We start from the raw sequence: 25,771 nt of genomic DNA, 5'->3' as shown, positions 1-25,771 counted from the left end.
ACCCCAGCCATAAACTGTTCAGACTGCTTCCATCAGGAAGGAGGTTCTGCAGCATCCGGTCCCGTACCAGCAGACTGAGAGACAGCTTCTTCCATCAGGCCATCAGACTGCTGAACACGTCATAGACACCTCAGCTTCACTACTGGAACTTTAACATTATGCACTCCATACTGTACAGTAATGCCACTGTTTTGCACATGTCTCACTCTGTATATTTTTATATATTTTATTTATTGTTTATTCTATTTAATTTGTAAAATATGTGTATACACACACACACACACACACACACACACACACACACACACACACACACACACACGTAGAAAAACATTTAGTATTCACATCCAGAAATGCATATACTATTATATATTGTACATATATTTATTAGTTTCAGATGTAGCCATTCTTGTATTTTGCTTGTTTACATTATTGTATTTTGCACAACTCTGTTGCTTGTGAAGCTCGCACACAAGAATTACACTCACATGTGCTGTACCAATGTACCTGCACATGTGATGTGACAATAAAAGTGATTTGATTTGATTTTGATTTTAGATTGTGTGGAGTAGCTTTGACCAGTGGTGTGCAGGCATGTGTTCAATTACTGGGCCGCCCTGATGTGTATTTGCATATAATTAAATGTATAAAGTAAAAAAACAAACAAACAAACAAACAAAAAAACCCTGCCTCATACATTTGACTTAATTATTCAGGTTAAAGAAAAATAATTGTATTTCATGGTGGATTTTCACCAGTATTTATTTATTTATTTATCTGTTTTTTTATATCTTTTATTTTTTATGTTTTTAATTATTTATCAATTTTGGTTTTCTTTTTATGGCACGAATGAGCTTCCATATATTTCTACCAACTACTGCCACCTGATTTAATAATAATAAAAATATATACAATTTCACTCTCTGCATGCAGGCTTCATTCTTCCACCAGTTGGGTGATTGAAAAATATTATAAGCTTTATTTAGCTTTGAAAATATAGATAAATATATATGTTTACATACATCATATATTTATCTATTTATTCATTCCGAGAAACGTCTGTAAATGCTAATTCTAGCGGTAAAGTATGCCGAGCAAGAGAGTTGGAGCTTCTTTTTTTTTTTTAGATGTAATTTGATTTCGAGTGGTAAAAGTTGCGGTCATGACGCGCAGTGCTCCAACGCCTGGGATTATTTTTGCATGCAGGCTGACAGCGGAGGCACACTGTGGTGGGATGGGCTGTGAGCTGTTCAAGATGGCGGCGCCCTGTGGAGTGCAGCTACTCTAACAGGTAAACAGGTCCGATTTTTTTACATCTCGTCTGTTTTTCTCACTACGAATTTCAACGCACAAGTTACGTTTTGGTGAAAGAGATTAGTTTCGCTTGTTTCTCAGCTGGTTGAATGCGGCTGACAGAGTGAATTCTCCGCCGAGTGTGGGTCGCAGCTCCCAGCTAACGTTAGCTCTCAGCGGTGGGACTGACTTGTTTTTGGGGAGACCTGTGATGGGTAGATGTTAAGGCTTTAAGCGTTTCGTTCTGGTTTTATCTGGCTTTTGTTGTTTATGTATTACGAAAGCAGTGCTCAGTTTGCCAGAGAGGAGACGTCTGCATAGTTTTATAATCGGATAAAGTCAACCCAACCCTGCCCATTGTTCCCTGCGAGTTGTTTACGACAAGCAGCAGCCTCTGGTCAGTCCACATACAGCGGGGAGCTCTGCTGCTTTTCAGCTCCACATCTCGGCCTGTCCTGGCTCTGCACGGCCCTCCTCTTCCATGTCAGTATTTTTCCAGTCTTTACGGCCTTTGTGTATTTTTATTTGCTTTTTCACGCTTCGCTATTCATCCCTGTGACAGATCTGCTGCTCCTTTCTGCAGCGTCTCATTTACAGCCAGCAGTTTACTCAAATTCACCTCAGCAGTTTTTTTTTTCTATTGTCACACCAGCCATTAATATCCTGTTGTTTTTTGCTGGCTTGTCAACGCCTCAGCTTTTTCAATCACTCCAAAGACGAAATGGGTCACTAGTTTCACACTTTGACCCCCTCGAGCTCTCATTTCTGCCTGTCACATTGGCTAAGCTGTTAAAATTCCAGCACTGGTAGCTGGGCCTTTGCATTATATATAAACACTAACCTAACACATTGCCTGAAGGGATAAATGTTTATATGTGACACTTCTTTAGAATCCATTCATGTTTATTCATCTCAGTCATTTATTTTCATTTGTAAGCCACCCTAACAACATGTTCATGAATAAATGGGTTTCACAGGGGTATTTAAAGCTTTTCACAAATATTTTAGACCATGTGTGATTTAACCTGCATTCTTTCTGTGCATGCTCACAGTCTTGACATAAATGCGTAAAGACATAAGCTTCGTGTCTCTCCAGAAATGGCAGCGTCCCAAGTTGAACCGGTCCTCTGTAGGTATTTGTTTTTAATATAAGCTCTCAACGAATTAGCAACACGAAAATGGCAACTACTGTGCTGAGCTGATGATAGATGTCCTTAGACAGCTGGTCAGATTGGTGCCCAGGAGATAAGATTAATGTGTGATATACTCATTATTTCCCAGGCAATATAAAATGAACCACATCCCATGCATGCAGCTGACCTTTTTCATTTTTCCGGTCAGCAGCATGCATGGGATGGAAAAAAATAAATAGATGTGACTAATGTCAGTAATACTTAAAGCCAGGTTTGCAGAATTTCCTGGTTTGGTTATCTATGCAGAATTTTTATTTAATTCAAATTATCATCATTATTATTGTTATTGTTATTATTATTATTATTATTATTTTTGCACATAACTCATTTTAAAAAATGGGAATACTGTGCACCAGCACTTAAGAGTTAGGCACCAAGGCTTCCCTCTGTCATGGTGAGAAAAGGTCCGAGCTATTTCCAGGGAATACTGACTGTTTTCAGATTAATGCAGTTTACCACAAGCTCCCAGCCACCGACATGGCCTCATACTGCCTGTTTGGATTTCTGGTTCTGGGAATTTTGAAATGATAGCCACCCAGTCATAACTGTTTAGAGTTTGTTTTCAAGTGTTTGAGGTGTTTTCTTTCTTTCAGGATGTTGTTGTGAAGGAAAGAAATTAAATTTTAATTAGTTGTGCAGCACTAAACTCCTCAAGACTCTGCCCCGAAATGTCCAGCTTAGCTAAGCGGACATTTGACAGTGTTACAAAGTCTGTGTGACATCCAGTGGTGCTGATAATTGTCTGGTAAATTTGCAGTGAGCAAGTGGGTGTCATGTGTTCGGCCTCATATGTACACTACCCAGACAGCACCCCTCACCTACCCCAACACAGTATATTAGTAAGTGTAGCCTTAGCTTCTGAAGGAAGCATAACGTTGTACAACATCCAGATCTCATTCTTACAACATTACCTAAAGACAGTTTATGTAGGTGTGCAATATATATATATATATATATATATATATATATATATATATATATATATATATATACATACATACATACACACACACACACACACACACACACACACACACACACACACACGTGTTTCATATAAATACTTTAAATGTGGAGTCTTTTCAGTTCATTCAGTTTCATATTTGCATGTGGTGACCTGCTGCTTTTCTATTTTATCTACCATTATTTAATCAATTAGTCCAACACAATTTATTACATTTATAGTAATTAATCATTGTATTAAACATAATACTGTTTTCTCATTTAACATCAGACTCTTGTAAATTGTGACAGACATTTTTGCTGTTTTTGTTTTTTTTTGGATGATTTATATTTAAAAAAAAAAAAAACCAGATGGTAAGAAAATGATAAGAATAGATGTACACCGATTTAAAAGTTGATGTAAGATTTAATATGGTGTGGGATGGTTTGTTTGTTAAACAAAAGAAGCAATTTTAGCTCTGGGAAGACTTGATGGGGCATTTTTCATTATTTTCCACCCATTATATAGCTCAGGAATAGAAAGTTAGTTGTATCTTTGCTCAGTCCAGTAAACTTCTGCAAACTGTGTCTGATTAAAAACTTATTCAAACGGACCATATAGCCACATCATAAAGAAGGCAAATGTCCTTCTTCTTTTAAATATTCACGCAGGAGAATAGAAGGCTACTGCTAACAGCTCGCGCTCGGCCAAATGTAATTTTCAGTGTGTACATGGAAGCGCTCGGGCTGCATAAAGCTTCTTTGTGTGCTCCTGAGCATTCCCAAGCTGCCTGAGATCACACTGAGGCTAACTCTTGTTTACACCACTGACCTGTCCCTGCAAGACTTCATTTCCACACCCCAATTCTCAACCCCCGTGACTCAGCAGTTAATTGATTTAGAAAAAAAAGAAGAAAACTGGGCTGTGACTTGTCCTGTGAGTGAACAAACGGGAACATGTGCAAATGTTAATCGTGCATTTTCGGGTTTTTTTTTTTAAATTTGTTTTGAATGGGAGCATCCTGGAGCGACTAATATTGTCACGTTTCCATCCAGAGGGGAAGTGACACATGACTTCAGTGGAAATACACTGGATATCGATTCATTTATTTTCTCCGGATAAGCTCCTGTTATCTTGGGTTTCATAGCATGTGACTCCATGTTGAAAGCTTCAATATTTTTGCACTGATAGTTTACACCCTGTGAGCTACCAAAAACAAACAAGAGTCTCATCATTTTCTAACTTGTTAGGGGTTGTGGTTTAAGAGCTTAAATGAGATCTCTGGTGCTGATTCATTATTCCTTTTGGGGAAGAAGCTGCTGGGTGCAGACACCCTGATGCTAATGGCCTGTCTATCAGTATTATTAATGCCCGTTTCTCAGATGGAGATTTGCGAGGATTCCTTGGCCTCCTTTACTTCGAACAGCTGACTCAGCGTCTAGCCTAAACAGACAACATAAACAGACTTATCCCCTGAAATGGTAAACACATTAGGTCCCGTTGTATTTAAGTTTTTTTTGTTTTGTTTTTTCAAAGCACATACTTGTGTATACTCAATATAAATTAAACAACTTCTCACTTAAAGCTCAGATAGTAAACAGGCAGGATTTGAAAGGATTCTCTTGTCTTCTTGAGGTCAGATTAGCAGCAGGTCACATAGTTGGATCCATCGACACTGCTTAATCCGCTCCAAGTCCGTTCTCTGACCTTTTTTTTTTTTTTAAATTTTTTTTTATTTGTCCCGCAGTATGTTTGACAAGTGAGGTGGTTTATGTGTGTTTGTGTCAATAAAGCTGCGTGTGGTTCAGGACTTTGATGGAAAAACGGTTATAGCCTGCTGAGCTTGTGCTTCCCTGAGGAAAAGATTTAATTTTCTTACTTCAAAAAGCAAAATGTCTAGGCTTGTTCCAGATTTTTGCCTTGTCACTGTAGGAAAAAGCGTGGGTTTAAGTAACATTATGAATTGGCTCCATTGTCAAATTGTCACGACTTCCTTGGACGTTTGATTAATGGTAAAAACTCTGCATTCTCTGCGGTGACAAAGTTAAAATGTCTGCAGAGGAAAACAGTCGGTTTGTTTAATATAATTGAAAAATAACATGAACTCTGTCATTTCTTTGAGCCACATCTTATCATCAACTGTTTGGTTTGTTTGTGTCACTTTTTGCCGTTTTCAAACTATTACCAAATTATTGCTCTGAAACTATAGTAAATGCAAGTTTTCAAAATGTTATCACACTGTTAATTCAACCTTATTAATCTCTTCAGATATTTTATATAATAGGGATCTCTTATACTGACTCCATACTTTTATTCTTGGACCCATGATGCATAGCCCAGAGTGGTCCTTATTTATCTTATACTGGCTTTGGTGCTACCACTACTTCATCCTCATGAACTGGCAGTATATTCTTGCCTTTGACCCTTAAAAATGGTGGCTCCTCAAAAGTGGTGTTAAACCTGGGGGTGAACTCTGGCATGGCCTGAGCTTCCAGGTTAGAACACATGGGCATTCTGTAGAAAACCTCAACAATTTCTCTGTTTCTTCTTTTTTCTTTTGTGAGCACTGACGTGGTGATTCTTTAGTTGTTTAGGAGAAGACTGTAAGGAGTCCAGTGTGCCTCAGGCTTGAGTATAAATGGTTACTGGTCTATGTTGACGTCACAGTTTGCATAAGCTCTGAGCACCGCGTCAACTGTAACCACGGTTTTATATTCTTTTCCTTTAGGGACACCCTCCCTTTAAGCCATCTTCTTTCTAACTGGCTGCCATTGTGTGAAAACATTGACACAATAGCATCCAGTTAGAACTTCAGAAGGAAAGGCTGGTGAATGTTCCACCATCCTCACCAGTTTATTGGGTACTAAGCAGGCATCGTGAAGTCAGGGTTTTTCCTGCTTAGAGGAATTTTAGACTGACTAGCTCTAATAGAGGATTCCTCTATGCCTTCTGGTGTTGCACTTTTTGATAACATGTTAATTTGGCTTCATAAACTCAACACGAACACAATTATGTTTCGCAAACGATCAGAAATAACAGAAAAATAATTGATTTTGCTTTATGTGGCCCTCTTAAAGGCCTTATTTGGCCTCATCTGCGGGATGATTGAGAGACTTAAGGACCACTGCGTGTCTTTACAGCAGAGACGTTGTATTCATTGCTTATAACTTGAAATTACATGGAAATATGGCTGCGTTGTCTGTCATTCACACCTCCCTCACCTGATAGGATACGATGACAAGGCCATTATGTTAGTCAAATCAGAGCTCTTGTGGGTATCACAAAAGAGAAGTCCACTCATTTAGGGTTAACTTTTTTTCTCTCTCCCCATTTAAGAGAATTCTCTTTACTGCAAACCCTGCTTCCCATTACACCGTTGATATTGTCACGCAAGCAGTAATCCTGGATCAGAGCTTAAACACATTCTTGGAAATGTTTTTGATTTGATCTTGGTGCATTGTAGAGGTGCCTGGAGACTGTATTGGTGGGTGGGTCCCAGGAGTCCTCCAGGCAAGTGGGGACGGACGCCGTGACAGAGACGCTGCCTCCACGTCCAGCACTGCCACCACCATGGCCAGGGAGCAGCCAAATGTGGGGGACCTCCTCCCACTCTTGGAGACCTCTGACCTCCACCAGCTAGAAGAGATCAGAGGCCTTATCAATGAGCAGCTCAGCACTGGTAGGCACTTGGCTTGTTATGTGTCAGCACAGTTTATTCTGGGCACAGCTTTCTTTCTCCTTGTGTGTGTGTGATGTCACTACAACTTAACAGAATAAATAATTAAAAATTATATGCATACTTGTGCTTCTTCAGTGAGTTTCTCATTCTGTTCACAAACTCTGATCCACTCTCTTAAGTTGCACCTAGCAATGGTAGTCCTTGTTCTGCTCTGCAGCCTTGGTTAACTTAGGTCATAACCGGAAACCCCTCTTAACCCTGCGATGTAACCTTCAACACCAGTTGTAGTCGTAGCAGGCTATGTCGACTCAATGTGTAATTTGCAACATAGATTACCAGCTTAAGCAGAAATTGGCCATTAGACTAGAATATGGACTTCCATTGCTAGCTGTAGTCCAGGAACGTGGAGGTTGAGTTTGTGAGGCAGCTGAAGGCTATATGACCATGAAAAAGATAGCCTAGTCAACCTGGCTGTAAGGAAGTAGGAGAAAGGAAGCTAGCTGGTAAGCAGTGATACTGCTACTTGAGCAATTGCATCATCTTTTCAGACAGATAAAATAATACATCACAAAATGTACTTGGGTATCAATAGCCCATAAAAGTAAAATCTGTGTGTGGGGAAACCACTGAACTTTGATAACCTTGGCCATTCTGTGCCGATTGCATCTCATTCTTTTAATAATGCTTGCTTTATCACCTGGTTTAACTTACCTCACTGCATATTTATTCAAAATCTCCTCCCTGTTTTCCTTGAAGAACGTGGGTCCATGCTGCTAAACACGCTGGTGGACTACTATTTAGAAACCAACTCCGCCCAGGCTGTGCATATCCTGTCATCTGTCAGAGAGCCACATGATAAGGTGAGGTGGAGTTTGTTTGTTGTAGCTTACCTGTGACGTGGGTGGAAAAAAAAAAGAAAACCAACAAAACAAAAAGCACTGCTTCTAGAAACATTAAACTCTATGTATTGATTGGTCATTATGGTCCTGTATAAAGTTGCAGCTTATATTGTCACAGATTAGTTTCAACATGCTTTAAAAAGGAGACTAACTGCCTGTGCTGAGTACTGATTGTGTTTGCTACCCTGACCCTAATGTCCTTCTGTCACAGCACCTTCTAGATAAGATGAATGACTGTATGACCAAACAGGCCTGCCGGCTGCCCACCCTCACTCTGCTCGGCCATGTAGTCCGCAAGCAGCCGTCCTGGATCCACAAGATTGCTCGATACCCTCTGCTACTCTCACTGCTCAAATGCCTAAAGGTAACGACCCAGATACGACTCGATGAACAAAGAAATCTTGTAAAGGCACCGAGTCGTGTGTGGATGGATGCGGATCAGAAGTTTTTCATCCAAGCAGCTTTTAGAATGGATTTAATTCTAGTGAGCACACAAAGCAGTAGATTGTTTAGTTTTCTGCTTTCAAAGCAGTTACTTACCTGGGTTTTGTTCATATACACACATCTTTGAGCTGTTACTAGCAAGTATTTAAATGTCTACATTAAAAACCATTAGACACAACATCATTAAACACAACATTACTTACAGAGTATAGGCTAAGAATTGTATTATATTTATTGTATTGTACTTTGGCTTGTATTATTTTTAATAGCTACAACATACCCATCCCCAAACCTCACAAAATCTGCCTTAGCTCTACTAGAGCTTGTCAGCAAATTGTATGCTAATACGCTAAGCCTAAGATTTTTGATTGTCCTATGTAATGTCTTTTGTGTGCCCTAAACCTAAATACTTTCACCTTGATATCATGGCAGACAGATACAGATGTAGTTGTGCTTATCACTGGAGTGCTGGTGCTGATCACTCTGCTGCCCATGATCCCTCAAGCTGGGAAACAACACCTGTGGGAGTATTTTGACATCTTTGGCCGTTTGGCATCGTGGAACCTGAAAAATCCAGGTAGGAACTTCCTGTCATGTCTCAAAAATATGTTGTCGGCTTTTTGAATGTTTTCTAGTTCATTTTTAAGGGTCTTGATCCAGTTGTGTGGGAGGTAAAGGGGTGTTTTTATAGGCGCTGAGCAAGCTTAGGTTTTTGTCTCTCTAACCCTTTTTTCCCCACTTTAAGGCCATGTTTCAGAGGTTTACCTAATCCACCTACACGCCAGCGTCTATTCCCTCTTCCACCGTCTCTATGGCATGTACCCTTGCAATTTTGTGTCCTACCTGCGCTCCCATTACAGCATGAAGGAGAACATGGAAACCTTTGAGGAAGTAGTTAAGGTAAGCGCATTACTTCAGATGCAGTGATCTGTTGCTCTTCATTAGAGTTGGAAGCAAAGTGATGATGGATGTTAAATTTGTGTCCAACCTTCAGCCGATGCTTGAACACGTTCGCATTCATCCAGAATTGGTGACGGGAACCAAGGATCATGAGCTTGACCCCACCAGGTAAGACAAATTTTATTTATTTTATTTTTCTGTATTTCCAGCAGGACTTTGACTAACATTGCTCTGCTTTTCTGTAGGTGGAAAAAGTATGAAATCCATGATATCGTCATTGAATGTGCCAAAGTGTCTCTAGACCCCAAGGAGGCTTCCTGCGAGGAGGGCTATGCCACCATGCCTGAGAACTTTTACCCCCAAATCCACCTGCGACCACAGGACTGCACTTCCAGCCCCTACCCAGACCTCCACAGTAGCTATGGTCAGTTTTGCATATGAAACAATACTGATACGAGTAAGAATAATAATAGACATGTTGCATTTTTGCATCTGCATCAAGAACCATAGCTCAGGTTAGAACATTTTATCATTTGAAGTATTACTTTGAAGCATTACTTGGAGCAGCTTTTAAAGAGCACTGGAACAGTGGTGCCCTAAGAACAGACTGAAAGTTGCTGGCTGGATCCATTAGTGGCTTGTTCATACCATTTGTCTTCTTGACAACAGGAAGCACTTCTTCAACCCCATTTTCAACTCCACGACAGCCTCTACCCCCACCCCTGTCCTTGCCCCCCTTCTCAGGGACACAATCCTCGTACCGCAGCCCACAGACCTCCAGACGGCAGGTAAGATCATCCATAATTCGATCAAAATCTGTCATAATTGTTGCTTTAGGACACAGGGTTTGTCAGTAACTGATGATCAGAGGGTAGTGCCAGAGCACGTTGTTGTTAAGCTTCTGCTTGATGCTGGCTGTTGTACACAGGGTCATGTTTACACCCCATATAGCACCTGTCAGACAGAGTTAGGCAATTGTTTGTCCAGAAAGCCCTATGAATGAGTTCAAAAAGAACAATAGCTGTCCTCCATGTTTTTGAAAAACGCAAAGAAAAAGTGTTTTTGAGTCCCTAAAATCAGCTGGCGGGCAGAGTCAGGTTCATGCCCCTATGCTTATCCTGCCACCACTCCGTAAGGGCTGGAAAGGGTTTGCTGCCTTGGAGATGCTGTCTCCCTTTTTATTATCGGACCAGCTGCATGAAGGAGGGGTCTGGGTGTTTTTCTGCCCCCTGGGGTCTGTCTGAGAATTTTTCTCTCCCACGACTGTGACGGATGGATAATCTGGAAAACACGTGAGAGCCGCCATTTTTTACTTGGCTTGCTTCACCCACATCCACCTGTTCCACTATTCAGCCACTATTCAATGTTTTCTAGTTCATTCAAGCTACCATCTGACAGTAAATTAATTCTTACAATGCATTAACAGAATAAGAAACCCCAGCCAATTGAGATGTATTTTAAATTCTAGAATAATAAATATCCTGTAATTTTTGAGAAGCTCAACTCAGGTATCCAGGCAAATGGGCATGCGACTGGTCCTGCAAAATGAGGATAGTCAAGCTTCCTCCAGAAGTGCAATTTTAAATTGCCCCCAGTTAATGTAGCACTGCCAATCTTTCATAAAGCTGATTGTGATACACAGGTGGTCTGTGTCCCTCTCTGTGTGGGCGACGAAATGCATCAGGAAGTTTTAGTCCCCACTTTATAGTTTATAACAAGAGGGCACCAAATCACCATATATGACAGAGAATGATCTAATAATTTTGTTTACTAAGCTACAACAGTATATCATCTATAGACCAGTTTGTTTCCCAAATTTTATTATATTACAGTAATAATGACTCTCTTCTTTGCAGAACTCCTGTGAATTAAATTCCTCCTGTGGTGGGAAAGACCCTCTGTGGAGCCCCTCCTCATTGTGTGGCATGACTACACCCCCTTCCTCAAGGGGCATGTCGCCCAACTTGGAGCTCTCCCACAGTGCCTCACATCTTCCCACCCGCTTCCACTGCACATCAGGTACAGGCTACATCATGCTGTACGTACCGTACCGTTTTCTGACGTGACGTCCTGTCGTGTCTTTTCTGGTGACTGCTGATTGTTTTTGATCCGAGCAGGAGGAAAAGGAACGCCTGCCTCCAGCACCCCAGCCACGTCTTCTCCGCCTCCCACCTTATCAGATGACTTTCCTGTAATCTCCTTACCAGCCAACACAGTACAGTCCAGTCCACCAAGAAAAGTATGCTCTCTCAATGCTATCCTGAAAATGTCCATAAGATGCAGATTTTAGAAATCCTGCCAAACACTTTGCATGATAGAATTACAAAAGGTCATTGGCAGTGGGCAGATTGTGATTATTCATTACACTATGATGTTTTCATTTTTTTTAATCACTTAAGAATCTGAAAAAAATATGACTAATATGTTGAACAATTCAATGTGCCTTACATGAAAACAGCAGGAGGCAATATGATTTGAGTAATTATGTTTAATGAGGGAAAAATTATAACTTTATTTAAAATGTATTTTAGAATTACACTGGGAAAGAAGAGCTGGAACAAACCATCGATGTGTCCTGAAACTGTCTCTAATGAGACTGTTAACTGTGTGTGACTTTTCAGGATCGGAGACATGGGGAAGGCACAAAGCCCACACTGGTGAGACAAGACCCAGTAAAAGAGCCTGAGAAGAGTTCAGAAGTGGCCACAAGCAAAGGTTAGACGTGATGTCTGTCATTGATACGGTTTATTATCATTCATTTTACAGTAGTCTTCACAGGCCATCACTTTTTGGATTAGATCCAGAATGATCCTAGAAAACCAGTCTGACTGAAATACATTTCAGATGGAGCTCCAGATGAAGCAGTTAACTCACAACTGTAATTTGATCTGATGGTCCACCCCTCCTGGGCAAGACTCCGTTCTGCCTAATTTTAAAATGCTGGATATTTTACAACAGCATAAACATTTGTAATCTGAGTGAAGTGCACACTTCTACTTGAAATGACCTAAAATGTGTTTGATTTCTGCTTTACTATTTATAGAGGTTTAATAGTTAATTTCTCAAGTTTAGGGTAAAAGTATTTCTTCTTTTTTTTTCCTTTCATTTTTTGATACCATATGCAAACATGTGGCATGTTTTTCGTCATCAGATGCAGGGGCTGCAGAGAACATCTCCATGACTCTGACAGAGCTTTCAGTTTTCATGAAGAAACAGGAGTTGGAGCTGCAGCTGAGAACAGAGAAAGAAAAAGAGAAGGAAGAGGGTGAGTTTCTTTCTTGCAGAAACACATTTATGTACATTGTCAGCAAATTCAAGCCACAAGGACTAAAGTCAACCCAAGAAAATGTTGCTGTACTATTAAAAAAAATATTTATTTTGAGGTTAACAAAAAAGAAGTCTATAGTTTCCCCAAGTTATTCACATGGTGTTAAAGGCAGACTACCTGCTGCTCTCATTCCTCTTATTGAATTATAAATGCACACAAAATGCTAGCAAGATGTTGAATAAATTCATGCTAGCCATTTTTTATTCAAACATTGGATCTGAGCAGCATTCACAGGCACATATTCATCAAAAGAGCTGTATGAACTGGTGATTCTGGCACAAGACCTACATTTGAAAATTCTCAATGTCATATGGCTTTTCTGTTTAGTGGTTGCTACTGGCAATCACTGGAGCCATCAAAGCCATATTGATAATCCTGAGAGGCTCTTAATGTAGCAGTCTGCTCCTTTTCTCTTTAATATTACACCTGCAGAGTTCTTGGTTTGTTTGGTTTTTTTTTTCTTCATATTTGTCACCCTTAAGTGTTTCAACTCATTACATTTTTATATTAGACAAAAAGGAAAAAAAAAGTAAATGTAAAATTCAGTTTTTAAATTGTTTAACGTAATAAGTGGTTTTGCCACCCTGGCAGTAAGAATTGCAGTCGAGCATTTGTAGTAAGTTTCACATCACTGGAGAGGCCCACCTTTCTCTTAAGGCCTGTTTGAGATGCTTTGGCATGACCTTAATCAGATTCAAGTCCAGATTTTGACTAGGCCTCTCCAAAACCCTTGTTTTGCTGCCTTTTTTTGTAAAAGCCATTCAGAGGTAGGCTTTCTGGTGTGTTTTGGATCATCATCCAGCTTCACACCCCAGCTTGAGCTTCAGGGTGCGAACTGATGTCCAACGTTCTCGTTCAGGATATTCTGGTAGAGAGCAGAATTCATGGTTCCATTAATTACAGTGTCTAAGTCCTGAAGCAGCAAAGCAGCCCCAGGCTATCACACTACCACAACCATGTTTGACAAGAGCCTATCCCAGTTGTCATACGACTAGAGATGGCCTACGCTGCCTCTCAAAAAGAAATGAAAGGAAAGTTAAGGAAACTGTACTTCCTAGCCCAATAGATTTTCCCTTAAACTAGTTGCATTCTTTAAAGCAAAGTAATTTGATTTTTCAGAACAGACACCTTAATAAAATTGGATAACACATATATAAGAACAATGAGTCAGTAGGATGGTCTGTTTTTAATTAAATCAACATTCTGATAAACAGATTCCCCCAGTTAAGTTGGACAATTCTCAGCTCATGAACTAAACATCCAGGATGCCAACACATCTGTTTATTTCCCTGTATGTTGAGCTTTCTCTGCATAGTTACTGGTTTAAATCCCACTTGAGCCACTTATAATAAAAATAAATGCACCTGCAGTGCTGCGAACACCACTTTTAACAGAAGCATCTGCCAAATGGCACAAGCTCTGTTTCTAAAGCTAGGTGCTTAGATGTAAACATCCATTCCTTCTTAAATAATAAAAAAAAAAATACAAAAAAAAATTGGGCGCTAGTTTTGTGATTGCAGAAATATTTAAACCTGCATGTATATTCTGAATGTCATTGTCTCCATCTACTGCAGCTGCCATCACAGAGGAGCTATGGAAGCTCACTGAAGAAAAGCTGGAGCTGTCAGGTGTCAGGGGCTTTGACTCCCCTTTCTATCACACCACTGAAACGCTGACTGGCTGTCAGACACGAGACAAGACCCGCTCCAGCACCCAGCCTGGAGGCACCGTCCGGGACACCCATCATGCTGTATCAACACCAGATAAAGCGGAGAACACCGTGTGTAGCAGCACTGTTGGCAGTGAAAGAGGAGCGGGAGCAGGAGAAGGAAGGAATTCAGCTGTTGGCCTGGAGCAGTCATGCTCCTTTCACACATGTTTTACTCCTATTGAGCACCACCTGCACCAAAGCCCCTCTGTCCCGGATGATGAAGTGACTAAGTTTGGGATGTTCTCCCCGAGTCCGTGCAGCAAGACGCCAGCCCCGGTTCCCTATGAGTCATTTTTTGATCTGGCCTTGCCGAGGGCAGCTTCACTCTTTGTGCACCAGAAGACGTCAGAGGTGGCGCACAAGGTCACCATGGAGAGACTTTTGCAGCGGGAAGAGGGGTTGGAGGATGGAGAGGAGGAAGGGGTAGTGTCTGCTTCACCACTGGAGGTGCTGGATCGCCTTGTTCAGCAGGGAAGTGACGCCCACGACAAAGTTCTCAAGAGGTGAGAGACTTTTAAGTCTACATCATTTTAACACTCATATCTACAGTGATTGTGGTCTAAAACACAGGTGACCTGCACTCCATCCTGTGCCTGCACACATCCTGTGTAGACTCAGCTGCTACAGCTTCTGCGAACACTACAGATTCTATAGATTGTAGCTTATTTGGAAACATTAGCAACAGTGTATTTTAATAGTTTAAAATGTTCTGTTGTGCATGAAAAGACTAGAATTGGTCATGACCCAGCCTCTGATGTGCTATAGTCAGACCAGAAATGGTTTGATTTGCCAAAAATATTTCTTCTAAAAATGTCATGTGTAATGGCAGCAACTGCATTTAGTTTCCTCACAATGCTATTACAAACGCAGCAGCCAGTAATCTATCAGATTAGCCCCTTGAGTAAAAAGTCAAGTCCCTGTATTTGAGTATTTCTTATCTCCAACTCCTACAGGATCCGCTCAGCTCTTTCCAGTATTTAAATTGATTTTTAAGCCATAAAATATTTTAAAAGTCTTAAGTACTTGTGAGAGATCATAAATTTTAAATGTCCTAATACTTTGACCATATCAGACATGCATTACTACATGTAGTCGGCATTGTTTTCTATTACAGGCTGTTTAGAAGAGGTGAAATGACAATTAGAAGGTGACAGATGGGAAATGCAAGTAGCAAGGACACGAGGTTCCAATTGTTAGGTGATTTCTAAATGTTTTGGAAAAAAATTAAACTTAAAAAATAAATTTTATCCAGTTGAGTCCAATATAAGGTTCAAATTGTTTAGAAAAAAAGGGTGCCAGTGGAGTCTTTCATTTCCACTGTTACCTCATCATCAGTGCCACGTGGACCGCAAGCTGGTTATGTTGGGCGTAATGAAACACCCACAACATTAAGTATTTAGAAGAGGGTTTGTGGCTCCTTTGCATAATCCACAACATTTGTGTCATTTTCAAGTTGATGATTCCTAAATCAGAATGTGTGAAGACATTTAGTTTTAATAGATAATCAGTGTGCATTGCTCAAGTTATTACTGTGTTCTGCTGTCAAACATCTTAAATTAACTTTTGAAAAGCATGCAGAAACCTTTTTTTCAACATTGTTGAATGGCATGAAACACATGCCATGAGGTTAGATGCACCGAAACTGTATTTTCAGTTGTAGTTTTAGTTGCACAGAAAAGCTCTGTGCCTTTCCTGATTAGCTTTAGTGAGTGTGATACAAACTCTGCTAGATGGATACAGTTTCAAAGAAAATTTAAGTTATTAAATATCAACTTTCAGTATGAAAATACTGAAGTAACACATGTATGTTGCGGTGGTTTAGGTATTCATTCTTTAACTTCTTTGTTGTGAGTCAGCCACTCATCTTGATCACACTGAAGAACCTCATGAGTCTGTTTTGATGTGCTTTTCAATGTTCAGAGTGTTTCTGGGTTGTTTCCAGTCTATTACCGCAGTTCCAAAGGAAAACACCCGGTTTGAACAAGCATGACATTGTTTGAAATCCACCTCCCCCTTCTTTTCTTTCTCTCTCTCACACACTCACACACACACACAGCTGGCTTGTCCACAGTGCCAATAATACAACAGCACAAGCGGTGTCAGCAAAGCCAGGACTAAGCACAGATCATTTAGACTGCATTCAATTTTAGTTGCTTGCTACTGCCATATTTAGATTTTATCTGTGTTAATACAGGCAGGTGGAGAGAATGAAGTTGGCACACACACATGTCAAAATCAAGGCAGAGAGAGAAATAAGACAAGTTACAAGCATGCCATTTTTACTGCGATGTGGTCACCTGTAAGGGGAGGAAATATGGACAACGTATGGGAAAATTGTAGGAGCATAATTATAGCTCTTATAAACAGTCTTGATATATCTTGACATTTAGTGAATTCTAGACTCTGCTAGGTAGATTTTGATACTGTTGGACAAAGCCAAGCCAGCTGTTGTGTCTTGTCACTTCAGCAGAAAATAAGTCCCAAGACTGAGCCCACAGAGTAGGCTCTTAGAGTCTGGCGTGATCTGGTTTGCAAAAATACTGAATGTTCTGCTAGAAAGATAGGAGGTGCATCCAGATGCTTCCTCTGACACTGACTTTCATCACAAAAAATGAGTCATTTCTGTATTATTGTATATTTAGCACAAGTGCACTTTTTGAGCTAAAGCACACTTGCTGTCCAATACAGTGGTCTGATTGGTCAGATCGCTTTATTTGCATCCGGTGTGCAAAGGCCATTAACCTGTGCTAACATTTGCTTTTACCGGTGACTACATGGCTTTGTTTTGTTTTTTAGAAAAAAAAGGGCAGATTAAGAGTACAATACGACAAAAACTGCTCATGTTACTGACCTGTTTTGTTTTTGTTCCCACCCCCCCCCAAAAAAAAAAAAAAAAAATCTTCTTTAACAGATTACCTTTGCCAAGTAAGTCAGCTGACTGGACACACTTTGGAGGTAAATCCTTCACAACACTCAGAACACCATTGTACACAGATGAAAGAAGCCATTATCAACACTGCAGATGGAGCAGTATATAAATAATATGCATGACTAAGTTTGGCCGCGAGGTCTTAAGACATTTGCAGTATTTTGAAATGAGATGTAAGATGTCTTCTCTGCCTTTGTTTATGCTTAAGCGCACAAATCAAATTTTCTCCAGCTGCAGTTCATAAAAAGGAAAAACAAATAAAACTCTGCCAACCTATAATTACAACTCTGGAATCTGATAATCTCCCTTGGCTGACTGATAGGAGTCACGTCTTTCAAATTACATCTAAAACAAAACTTCTCTCTTCACTTGTGGCTGATGGGCATGGAGCCCTTGGATGACTGTAAAGATCCTGGATCAAACTTTCCAGCACATACTCACTAAATTAGTCTATCATTTTTTGATAAGCAAAGCCGTGTATTCAAAGTTAGACTGGGCATTTCCTAGATTTTTATTATTATTTGACATAATTTTAAATATTCATAATGTATATAATATTTATGATGTAAATAACTGGTAATGACATCAGGTTATTCGTCAAACTGCCAACCAGACCATAGTACTAGTTACTTTTGCTTGTTTAATTGTTGAACTTCAGCCTTTAGTGATCAAATGTTTGTTCTGTTATCATGATGTAAACAAATGCCAATCTTGATTTGAAAATAAGAAAAAAAATTCACATTTTCTTACTAAACTGCACACCTGAACTCATTTGTAAAAGGTGTTTGCTATTTTAAGTGCTCTTTATACCACTGCGTGTGAGTGATTAGCAAAGTTAGGAAAAGCAATAGATTATAGAATATAATTTTATACCTAAACCATTACCTGTGCTCATCTTGTGTTTCACACTCTAATAATAATTAACTCCACTAATTAGTCGTGTGTGTGTGTGTGTGTGTGTGTTAATTACATTATTATTACCTGGGCTTCCTCAGGCTCAGCTCCGCTGGATGAGCTTCACACGCTGCGCAGCCAGCTGCTCCTACTGCACAACCAGCTGTTGTACGAGCGCTACAAGAGGGAGCAACACGCCGTCCGCAACCGACGCCTCCTCCGACGCATCATCAATGCCACCGCACTAGAGGAGCAGAACAACGCCATGGCAAGTTTGCAAGTGCTCATTATCACAGATTGAACACTTTCAAACAGTGTTGAAAATGTACAAAAGGTGATGTAGCTATCTTATACACTAGATGTGCACTGATTCAATAGCTTATTTTCATTTGGAACGATAAAAAAAGGGACAAAGCTCATCTAAATTCTTCAGAGACATTCAGTAATCACTGAGGCATTCGGGCATTTCATAATACCAGCTGTCTAATCAGCTGAGGGTCATCTGCATACATACCAATGAAACTGTAACCGAAGTTTTGTTTGCACACAGATTAGTTTCCAACAAATAACAGTTACAAAGAAGTCACAAAGGCTGTTTTGCCTCCAGTAATCAAATGTGTTTGATTACATCCATGTCGCAATCAACCAAAAGAATAACTTTTTACCCCTCTGCCCACTCCACCAGGCAAGCAGCAGGGCAGCATGGACACCAGAGTTTGTGAATTTGGTAACTTGAAAACGAGGCAATGTAGGAACTTCAAATTGATACCACAAGTGCATCTAATAGCAATCTTGGAGTTCGAAGCTCCGTGACCTTGATGTTAGGGTCAGAGTAAAGTTTCTTCTGAATGCATTAACTTGAGAACCAGGCGACATATGTTACCATTGGTGTGTCTACTAGGAGGTTGTATTGAGACGTGTGCCAGTATTTTTGTAAATCATTCAAAAACAGTTCAATCTGAGTTTCTGGTTTAGAAAATTCTGTGCTTATCGTGTGTGTGTGTGCGCGTGTGTGTGCGCGTGTGTGTGTGCGCGTGTGTGTGTAGAAGGACCAGCTGAACCTGCAGAGTGTGGACATCCTATCTCTAAGGGAGAGCTTGCAAGTGGAGCAGCAGCGATACAGGCAGCTGTGGGAGGACCGGGAGACGGTGGTGACCAGGCTGCACAGTCAGATCAGACAGCTGCAGCAGGGTCGAGACGACTACTACACCAAGAACCAGGAGCTCCAGGTACACATGCACGTTCACTCTTATATTATGATGTGCTAACATTTCTATACGGTATACATTAGAGTTTGGTATTCATCTAAATCTGTCCTGCATGTTCAGAGCAAGCTGCAGGAGTATCAGAAGAAGATGGATGAACTGGAAGCTGAGCTTCAAAGGGCCAACAACAAAGTTTGTCACACTGGTCACCTCCTGAATCAGATGACTATCAAGGTAAAGAAGTACAGAGTGTGAGATCATTTCAAACCACAGTCAGAACTTCGGCTTTTGTTGGTGTTTTGATAGTTTGACATTCTACCTTTGTAGCTACATTACTAGTGCGATAACCTCCACCTGGTGGATGATTGGTGGCTTTGCCACTTGTTATAGAAAAAAGGAAGGTGTCTCTATGCTGTACGTGGTGTGATTACAGCACACTGTAACTCCTTCTGTAAGACTTGCAAAATTTAAATTTGGTTTTAGTTCAGGGTTGTGCATCTGTACAAAGGTTCAGGTAGTTAAAAACTGGATGCTTGTCTTTAGGCAGCAGGACTCACAGGTTAACCTTGGGAGACAAATTCTCAGTGCACCAACATGAGAAGGTCGAAGACATTGTGCTCCTTACCAGATTGAAAACTGATTCCTTGACTCAAAAATTGCTGTCTGGTATCTGAGCGGTAGAAGTCACCACGGGTTGAAATGAAAGTTGAGTCAGTTAGAGAGAGAAGTGGTTAACTTTCTAAGCCAGCTTCAAGCCTGTGGTGAGGAATCTAAAAGTAGCAGCTGCACTTAAAGCTGCTGCAGGTGCACCCCCCACAGTCTTTGATTGCCTTTCATATTAAGACTTCCTATACCTTTTGCTATAGGAAGTTCCAATCCAGTGGTATGTGTGCCTGACCTGGTTTTTTTTTTTTAAGTCAAGCTCTGATATCCTTATATCATATCTAATCATTCTCTGTCAGAGCAAGTTCTCAACTTCAGGGACATTAACGTGTCTTTGCCAACAGACCTATATGACCACTGGTGAGACATCACTAACTTCCTAACACAGTCAGGTTGTGTTTTTACTCTATTTTTCTATGTGCTTGCTTCTCCTGTAAATGGAAAAACTGTGCAGTACCATGAGCAGGCTTGCAGACAGCTGGGTCAGACTTGGGGAGCTCCAAAAAAACATGCAGATTGTCCCAGGGCTCGTTGCCTTGGAGATATTGTCTCACCCTCTTTATTTTTGGGTCAGCGACACAGGGGGTCTGAGTGTTTTTTCTGGCTCCTGGGATTGGTCTGAAGTCTGTTTCCCTCCTCTGACCCAGACTGAACCGAAATCCTGATGAGCAGGGAGGCGTCTATTCATTTCAGATCAGACAGCATCCATAGGGTCATATATAAGGTCCTTGTTCACGATATTCAGGTTAAGTACAAGTTGGCAGAGGCAAAAGATGCCTCACCATATTCTGAATTATTCCTTAAATTTCTCACTTATTAGGCAGTCAAGATATTCTTCAAGACCATGGCCATATGGTTTAATATCACGACCTGGGAAGTAATTTCTTAGGACGATTTCACAGAATGGCTGTAAAGTGTGACACATTTAAACAAAGTTGAAATCTTTTGGATTTCTCTGTGTACTGAAATATCACATGACTTTTTGCCGCAACTCATTGGACGTTTATCAGAGTCAGATCATTAAGGACTGCTTTTCTCAAATTCTTTCGAACAGGGTATTTGTAGCATAATTGCTAATTTGCCCTCCATCATCATTGTTTGTCTCATTTGTCCTTCAGCTGAGCAACAGCGAGAGCACCCAGCAGCAAATGAGCTTCCTGAACAAGCAGCTGCTGCTCCTCGGGGAGGCACATAAGCTGTCCATGCAGGAATTACAGCACGCAGACGCCAATAACACAAAGGTACGTGTGTGTTTGCAGGGAACAGCAGAGATGACGTACTGAAGTGAAAATGGACACTAATTGGGTTTGTTGGGTGTGAAACAAAACTCTCCCAGTGAAGCATTTTCAACTTCATGGCAATATGAACTCTGGTGAATGAAGTCACAGGCAGTCAGCTAATCATAATGCTTTGAAACAAAGACATGACTGTGCTTATGTACCACTTACTGCTAATTTGCAGATAACTTACCTTGTAGAATATGACAGCTTTGTAGTAAGGCTCGCAGAAAATCTTAATCTGTATTTTGTTCCCATTTTCATGCATTTTTCTTGTGTTGTGACCCACCACCCAGGAGGCCCAGATGCTGCAGGTGTCTTACGGAAAGGAGGTGGAGACTCTACGGCAGAGTCTGCTGGTTCAGGGTCAGAAACTCGAGGCAGCGCAGCAGAGAGTCGCCGAGCTGGAGACGCTTCTCTCCAAGAAGGAACACCTTATCGCAGAGCAAAAGAAGTTCCTCGAGGACGTAAAATGTCAAGCAAAGTGAGCACCAGGATTCAAACAAAAAGAGAATTTAATGTAACTCTTTTCTGTATAACTTAAAGCAGCATTGTGTAATTTGAAAATTAGCGTTTGTCGTAATCTTTGTGTGAGAAGATGGATCGCTACTTTAGTACGGATCATAAACTAGTTGTGCAAGTAGGCAAGATCATTTTTCCTACAAACAAAACATTTGGCTCCCCCCACAATTTGGTCTCATGTTCTCTCTCCATGTTTGTCTTTTCCTACATTGAACCAGTGTCTTCTCTCTTTTCTTTGAAGGGCTGAGCTGCAGGCCTCAGACAGCAGGTATCAGGCTCAGAGGAGAATCACTCAGCTGCTGCAGACTGAACTCCTGCAGCTCTACAGCAGAGTAGAGATGGAGGCTCCAGCCAGCACCACCTCCTGCTCACCACCAGAGGGCAGAGATGACCCACACATGCCTTGTGACTCCAGGTCAGAGTGGAGTTGTGATGTTACTTTTTGCCATGCAAAAGTAAAGTCAGTGTTTCAGTCCTTGCTTCCTCCAACCTGCATGTCAAAGTATCCTTGAGTAATACACTGAGCCCTGAGTTGCCTCTAATGCATCCATCAGCGTGTGAGTGTGTGACAGCGCTTTTTTTTTTTTTAAAGGCATATAATAAAGCACCTGTAAGAGTGTGTGCAAATCCACCAACACTCAGTTTGGTGAAATCGTATTATTAGTACATTACAAATTATATAATATTCTTTTTAGTGCTAAAACGGCAGAGCTGAAAACTAGAGTCTGACACTTTGGTTCAGACACAAATGGATGGATAGCATAGTATTTCATAGATAACTTCTATTATTGTGCGGATCATAGATGGTTCATAGGCTTTTTAACATTGCAAATCTTTAGTTGTAAGGGGAAAAAAATGTCAGTTGTCTAATTTATTCATAAATAACCTGGAGGAGGGAAAAAATGGAAAATGTATGTTTCACTGTTTCTTTTCATTTAAAAAAAAAAAAAAAGAACTTCAGCTATTTGGTCCACTCTGAAATAATGTTTTTTCTCCCCACCACAGTGGCATCGTGCCAGATGGACCAAGTAACATTCACAACAACGAGGACACAGACAGCAGACCACCACATGACTCCCCTCATGGCAATGGCAGCACTTTATCGCCAGGGCAACCAAAGGCGAGCAACTCTTCCAAGTCAACAGCAAACTCCATCAACGGCAGTCAGGAACTTGCCCCACCCCTGCTGGTGGAGCTCTCCCTGTCCTGCCCCCACGCCAGCCTGCTCACTCCCCTGGCCGCCTCAGACACACCACTCACCGTGGGCTCCTACCCCAGTGCCAAGAGCTTCCTGGGCATGAGGGCACGTGAGCTGTTCCGCAACAAGAGTGAGAGCCAGTGTGATGAGGACCAGCCACCTCCTCGCCTCGCTGGCCTCGCCCACGGCCTGAAGACTGAGCTGTGCGTGGAGTCGATAAGCCCAAGTTATATTGCCCCAGTCAGCCCCGCACCTTCGCCCATCCCTCCCCCTCCCCCTGTTACTCCTCTCACTGTGCCCACCAAGGAGCCCGCCTGTGAGCCGAAGCAGCAGAGGGCTTCCAGGCAGGAAAGTCTCTGCAGAAAGACAGGGGCGGGGCCTGGTGGTGGGAGGGTACAGGTAGGGTCAAGTCGCCCCCGGCAGCAGCAGCTTAAGATCATGGACTATAACGAGACCCATCATGAGCACAGTTAGGGACATAGGACTGAGCCGGTATGAAGGGAGACTGAAATTTAATGACGGAGAAGAGCTACAAAATCGACAAGAGGAACATGTCAGCAATTCAGTGTTATTTGTCCCATTCCCTAAGTGTCACTCTGGGTGGACAACAGGATTTTCACCCCAAGTTCTTCTACTTATGATTGATTTTGGGGGGTTTTTTTGTTTGTGTTTTTTTCATAATGCTTTATTTCCCTGAAGAATTTTGATAATGTGATACAAGCAATGTCAGCATGTTACCAGTGAGCACGCTACGCTTGACAAAACAAAGGTGCTGAAAGCTTCACTGACAGGAAGCTGATAACAGTGATAAAGAATCATGAAGCTCCCTACACAGGACACCTTGACTATTTACTTTTTAGAAAGTCAGTTCACCTAAATTGGAGCTACTTTCTATTGTGGTGGTGTGGCTATCCACAGTAACAGACGGTTTGTTGTTGAAATATTTAGAGATCATGTCTAAAAGCTGTGAGCAAAATTCCACTCATCACTATTGCATAAGCTGAGAAGGCAGAAACTGTCTCTTTGACTGTAACTGAAGGCACAAGTCAGAAAACCTGAATTTTGGGTAAACTGACAGCTTACTCACTTTTTTTTTTCTTCTTGTTTTTGTTTGAAACATTTTCTTTTTTTCCTATTTAAATGGTAGCAATTCTAAAAAAAAGAAAACACTGTTTATTTTTCATCAGTTATCACTTCTAATCAAAGTTCGAATATAAGTTCGCTTGAGTTTTTGGTTTGTTCTAGTGACATTTTGAACCCACACTTTATTGTTCCTGTGTTTAAGCAGAACATTTCCGACAAACCTTTACGTTTTTGTTAAAAGGAAAATTGGTTTTGCATCCAAATGTTTAAGTGTAGGTGCTGCGGACACACAAAAATGATTATTTCCACAAAAAAGGAAAGTGAGTGAATGAGATTTGGAAACTGGTAACATTTTTATGAATTTTTATAAATGCTACATTTTCTACACCCCCTGCCCCCCCCCCCCCCCTTTTTTTTTTTTTTTTTTTTTTTTTTTTTAAATTTTGGGGTACATGAACTAAAATTGAATCAGACCTGACAGGGTTGCACGACCCAGGTTTTATCACAACATTCAGTTCAATACGATTATTTTGAAAGTGCCAAGCAATATATTTGCATTCTGGCTGACCTCAGTCATCTCTAAACATAAGTGTTGTTTCTCAACTTGTTCACTACGCTTGAAAACAGACATATTCTGTCCGATGGGTTTTCCTTTCTGCAGGTCTGATAAACATGGAGTAACCTGTTCCCCTTTTGGAAGTATTAGAAGTAAACTCTGGCTGTGGAAGTCCATCAAAATCCTGTTGTCCACCGGGAACTCCTGCTGTTTTTTCCTTCTGCCTCGCTATCTAAAGCATGTTCAACAATCCACTTTAAATGCCAACCATAGTATCTACAGCAAACCAAGACAGAAGAAACCAAGACAGAAGGTACAATCAGCACAAACTGAAGGAAGAAATCAGGACTCTCACCGGAGCTGGAGAATCTGGGACAAAATGGCAAAAAAGGAAGTTCGTAAAGCAGTGGCTTGTGTTTAACTGTGAACAATAAAGATCGTCTTCAATGTTTTGCACTACAGTTCTGAGTTTTCCTCGTTTTTTTTTTTTGTTTTTTTTTCTGGTCATTGTGAGTTTAATCTTTGGACAAAACCAAATGGGTTAATATTTTACTTTCAGCTCTGACTGAATTTTAGTTTCTTGATCTTCATTGACAATATTATTAATTTAGGAAGTCACCTCCCAGTCGAATTGAAGTAGACAAATAAGCTTACTCTCCTCAGTTAAGCTACTAGAAATTTAAAGTTCAAGTTCTTTAAATTTGGACTTAATAAATTTAAAATTGAGTAAGTTGAAAAGTTATCTGAAATGGTTAACTTACTCAGAATCAGTATTATAATAGTTAACGTAAACTTAAAAACTAGAACTAGATGGAAAAAAAAAAACTAAGACAAATGACATTGTGAATTTGTAAAACTAAAATAAAAATGTAGGAGATATCCTTGGTTTGATTATGTGTTAATTTGGTTAAAAAACAACAACAAAAAAGGTATCAATTTGCTTAATGGGTTAGGGGGACATGTTTATTCAGACTTTGAACTGCTCCAAGTCTAAGTCATTGCTTTTATAAAATTCCACGTTTTAATTGTAATACCTGTACAGGTTTTTTATTCT

At 40.6% G+C, this 25,771-nt stretch overlaps 1 protein-coding gene across 1 annotated transcript; it reads left to right on the top strand.

The window, feature by feature from the left end:
* Positions 1 to 1,185: 1,185 nt before the first annotated feature.
* tsc1b (TSC complex subunit 1b) lies at positions 1,186 to 25,178 on the top strand. Its single transcript, XM_082542625.1, has 22 exons — positions 1,186 to 1,291; positions 6,893 to 7,108; positions 7,865 to 7,968; positions 8,219 to 8,371; positions 8,884 to 9,028; positions 9,197 to 9,351; positions 9,446 to 9,519; positions 9,597 to 9,775; positions 10,021 to 10,139; positions 11,208 to 11,370; positions 11,469 to 11,590; positions 11,973 to 12,066; positions 12,503 to 12,616; positions 14,254 to 14,893; positions 17,302 to 17,345; positions 18,315 to 18,481; positions 19,260 to 19,442; positions 19,542 to 19,652; positions 21,200 to 21,322; positions 21,655 to 21,842; positions 22,122 to 22,295; positions 22,886 to 25,178. The coding sequence occupies exons 2-22, from the start codon at positions 7,000 to 7,002 to the stop codon at positions 23,550 to 23,552; spliced, it is 3,828 nt and encodes a 1,275-aa protein (XP_082398751.1). The 5' UTR covers positions 1,186 to 1,291; positions 6,893 to 6,999; the 3' UTR covers positions 23,553 to 25,178.
* The last annotated feature ends 593 nt before the right edge of the window (positions 25,179 to 25,771 follow it).

This window comes from Aulonocara stuartgranti (assembly GCF_965226115.1).
Source record: "Aulonocara stuartgranti genome assembly, chromosome: 7".
In the NCBI taxonomy this organism is placed as follows: domain Eukaryota; kingdom Metazoa; phylum Chordata; class Actinopteri; order Cichliformes; family Cichlidae; genus Aulonocara; species Aulonocara stuartgranti.
This window is presented reverse-complemented; position numbering and strand designations above follow the sequence as displayed.

Excerpts from the sequence above, each read along its gene's own strand:
- tsc1b (XM_082542625.1), top strand. The coding sequence starts at position 7,000 with ATGGCCAGGGAGCAGCCAAATGTGGGGGACCTCCTCCCACTCTTGGAG. Across the intron at positions 14,894-17,301 it reads CACGACAAAGTTCTCAAGAG|ATTACCTTTGCCAAGTAAGT; the intron begins GTGAGAGACTTT and ends CTTCTTTAACAG. Across the intron at positions 21,323-21,654 it reads CAGACGCCAATAACACAAAG|GAGGCCCAGATGCTGCAGGT; the intron begins GTACGTGTGTGT and ends CCCACCACCCAG.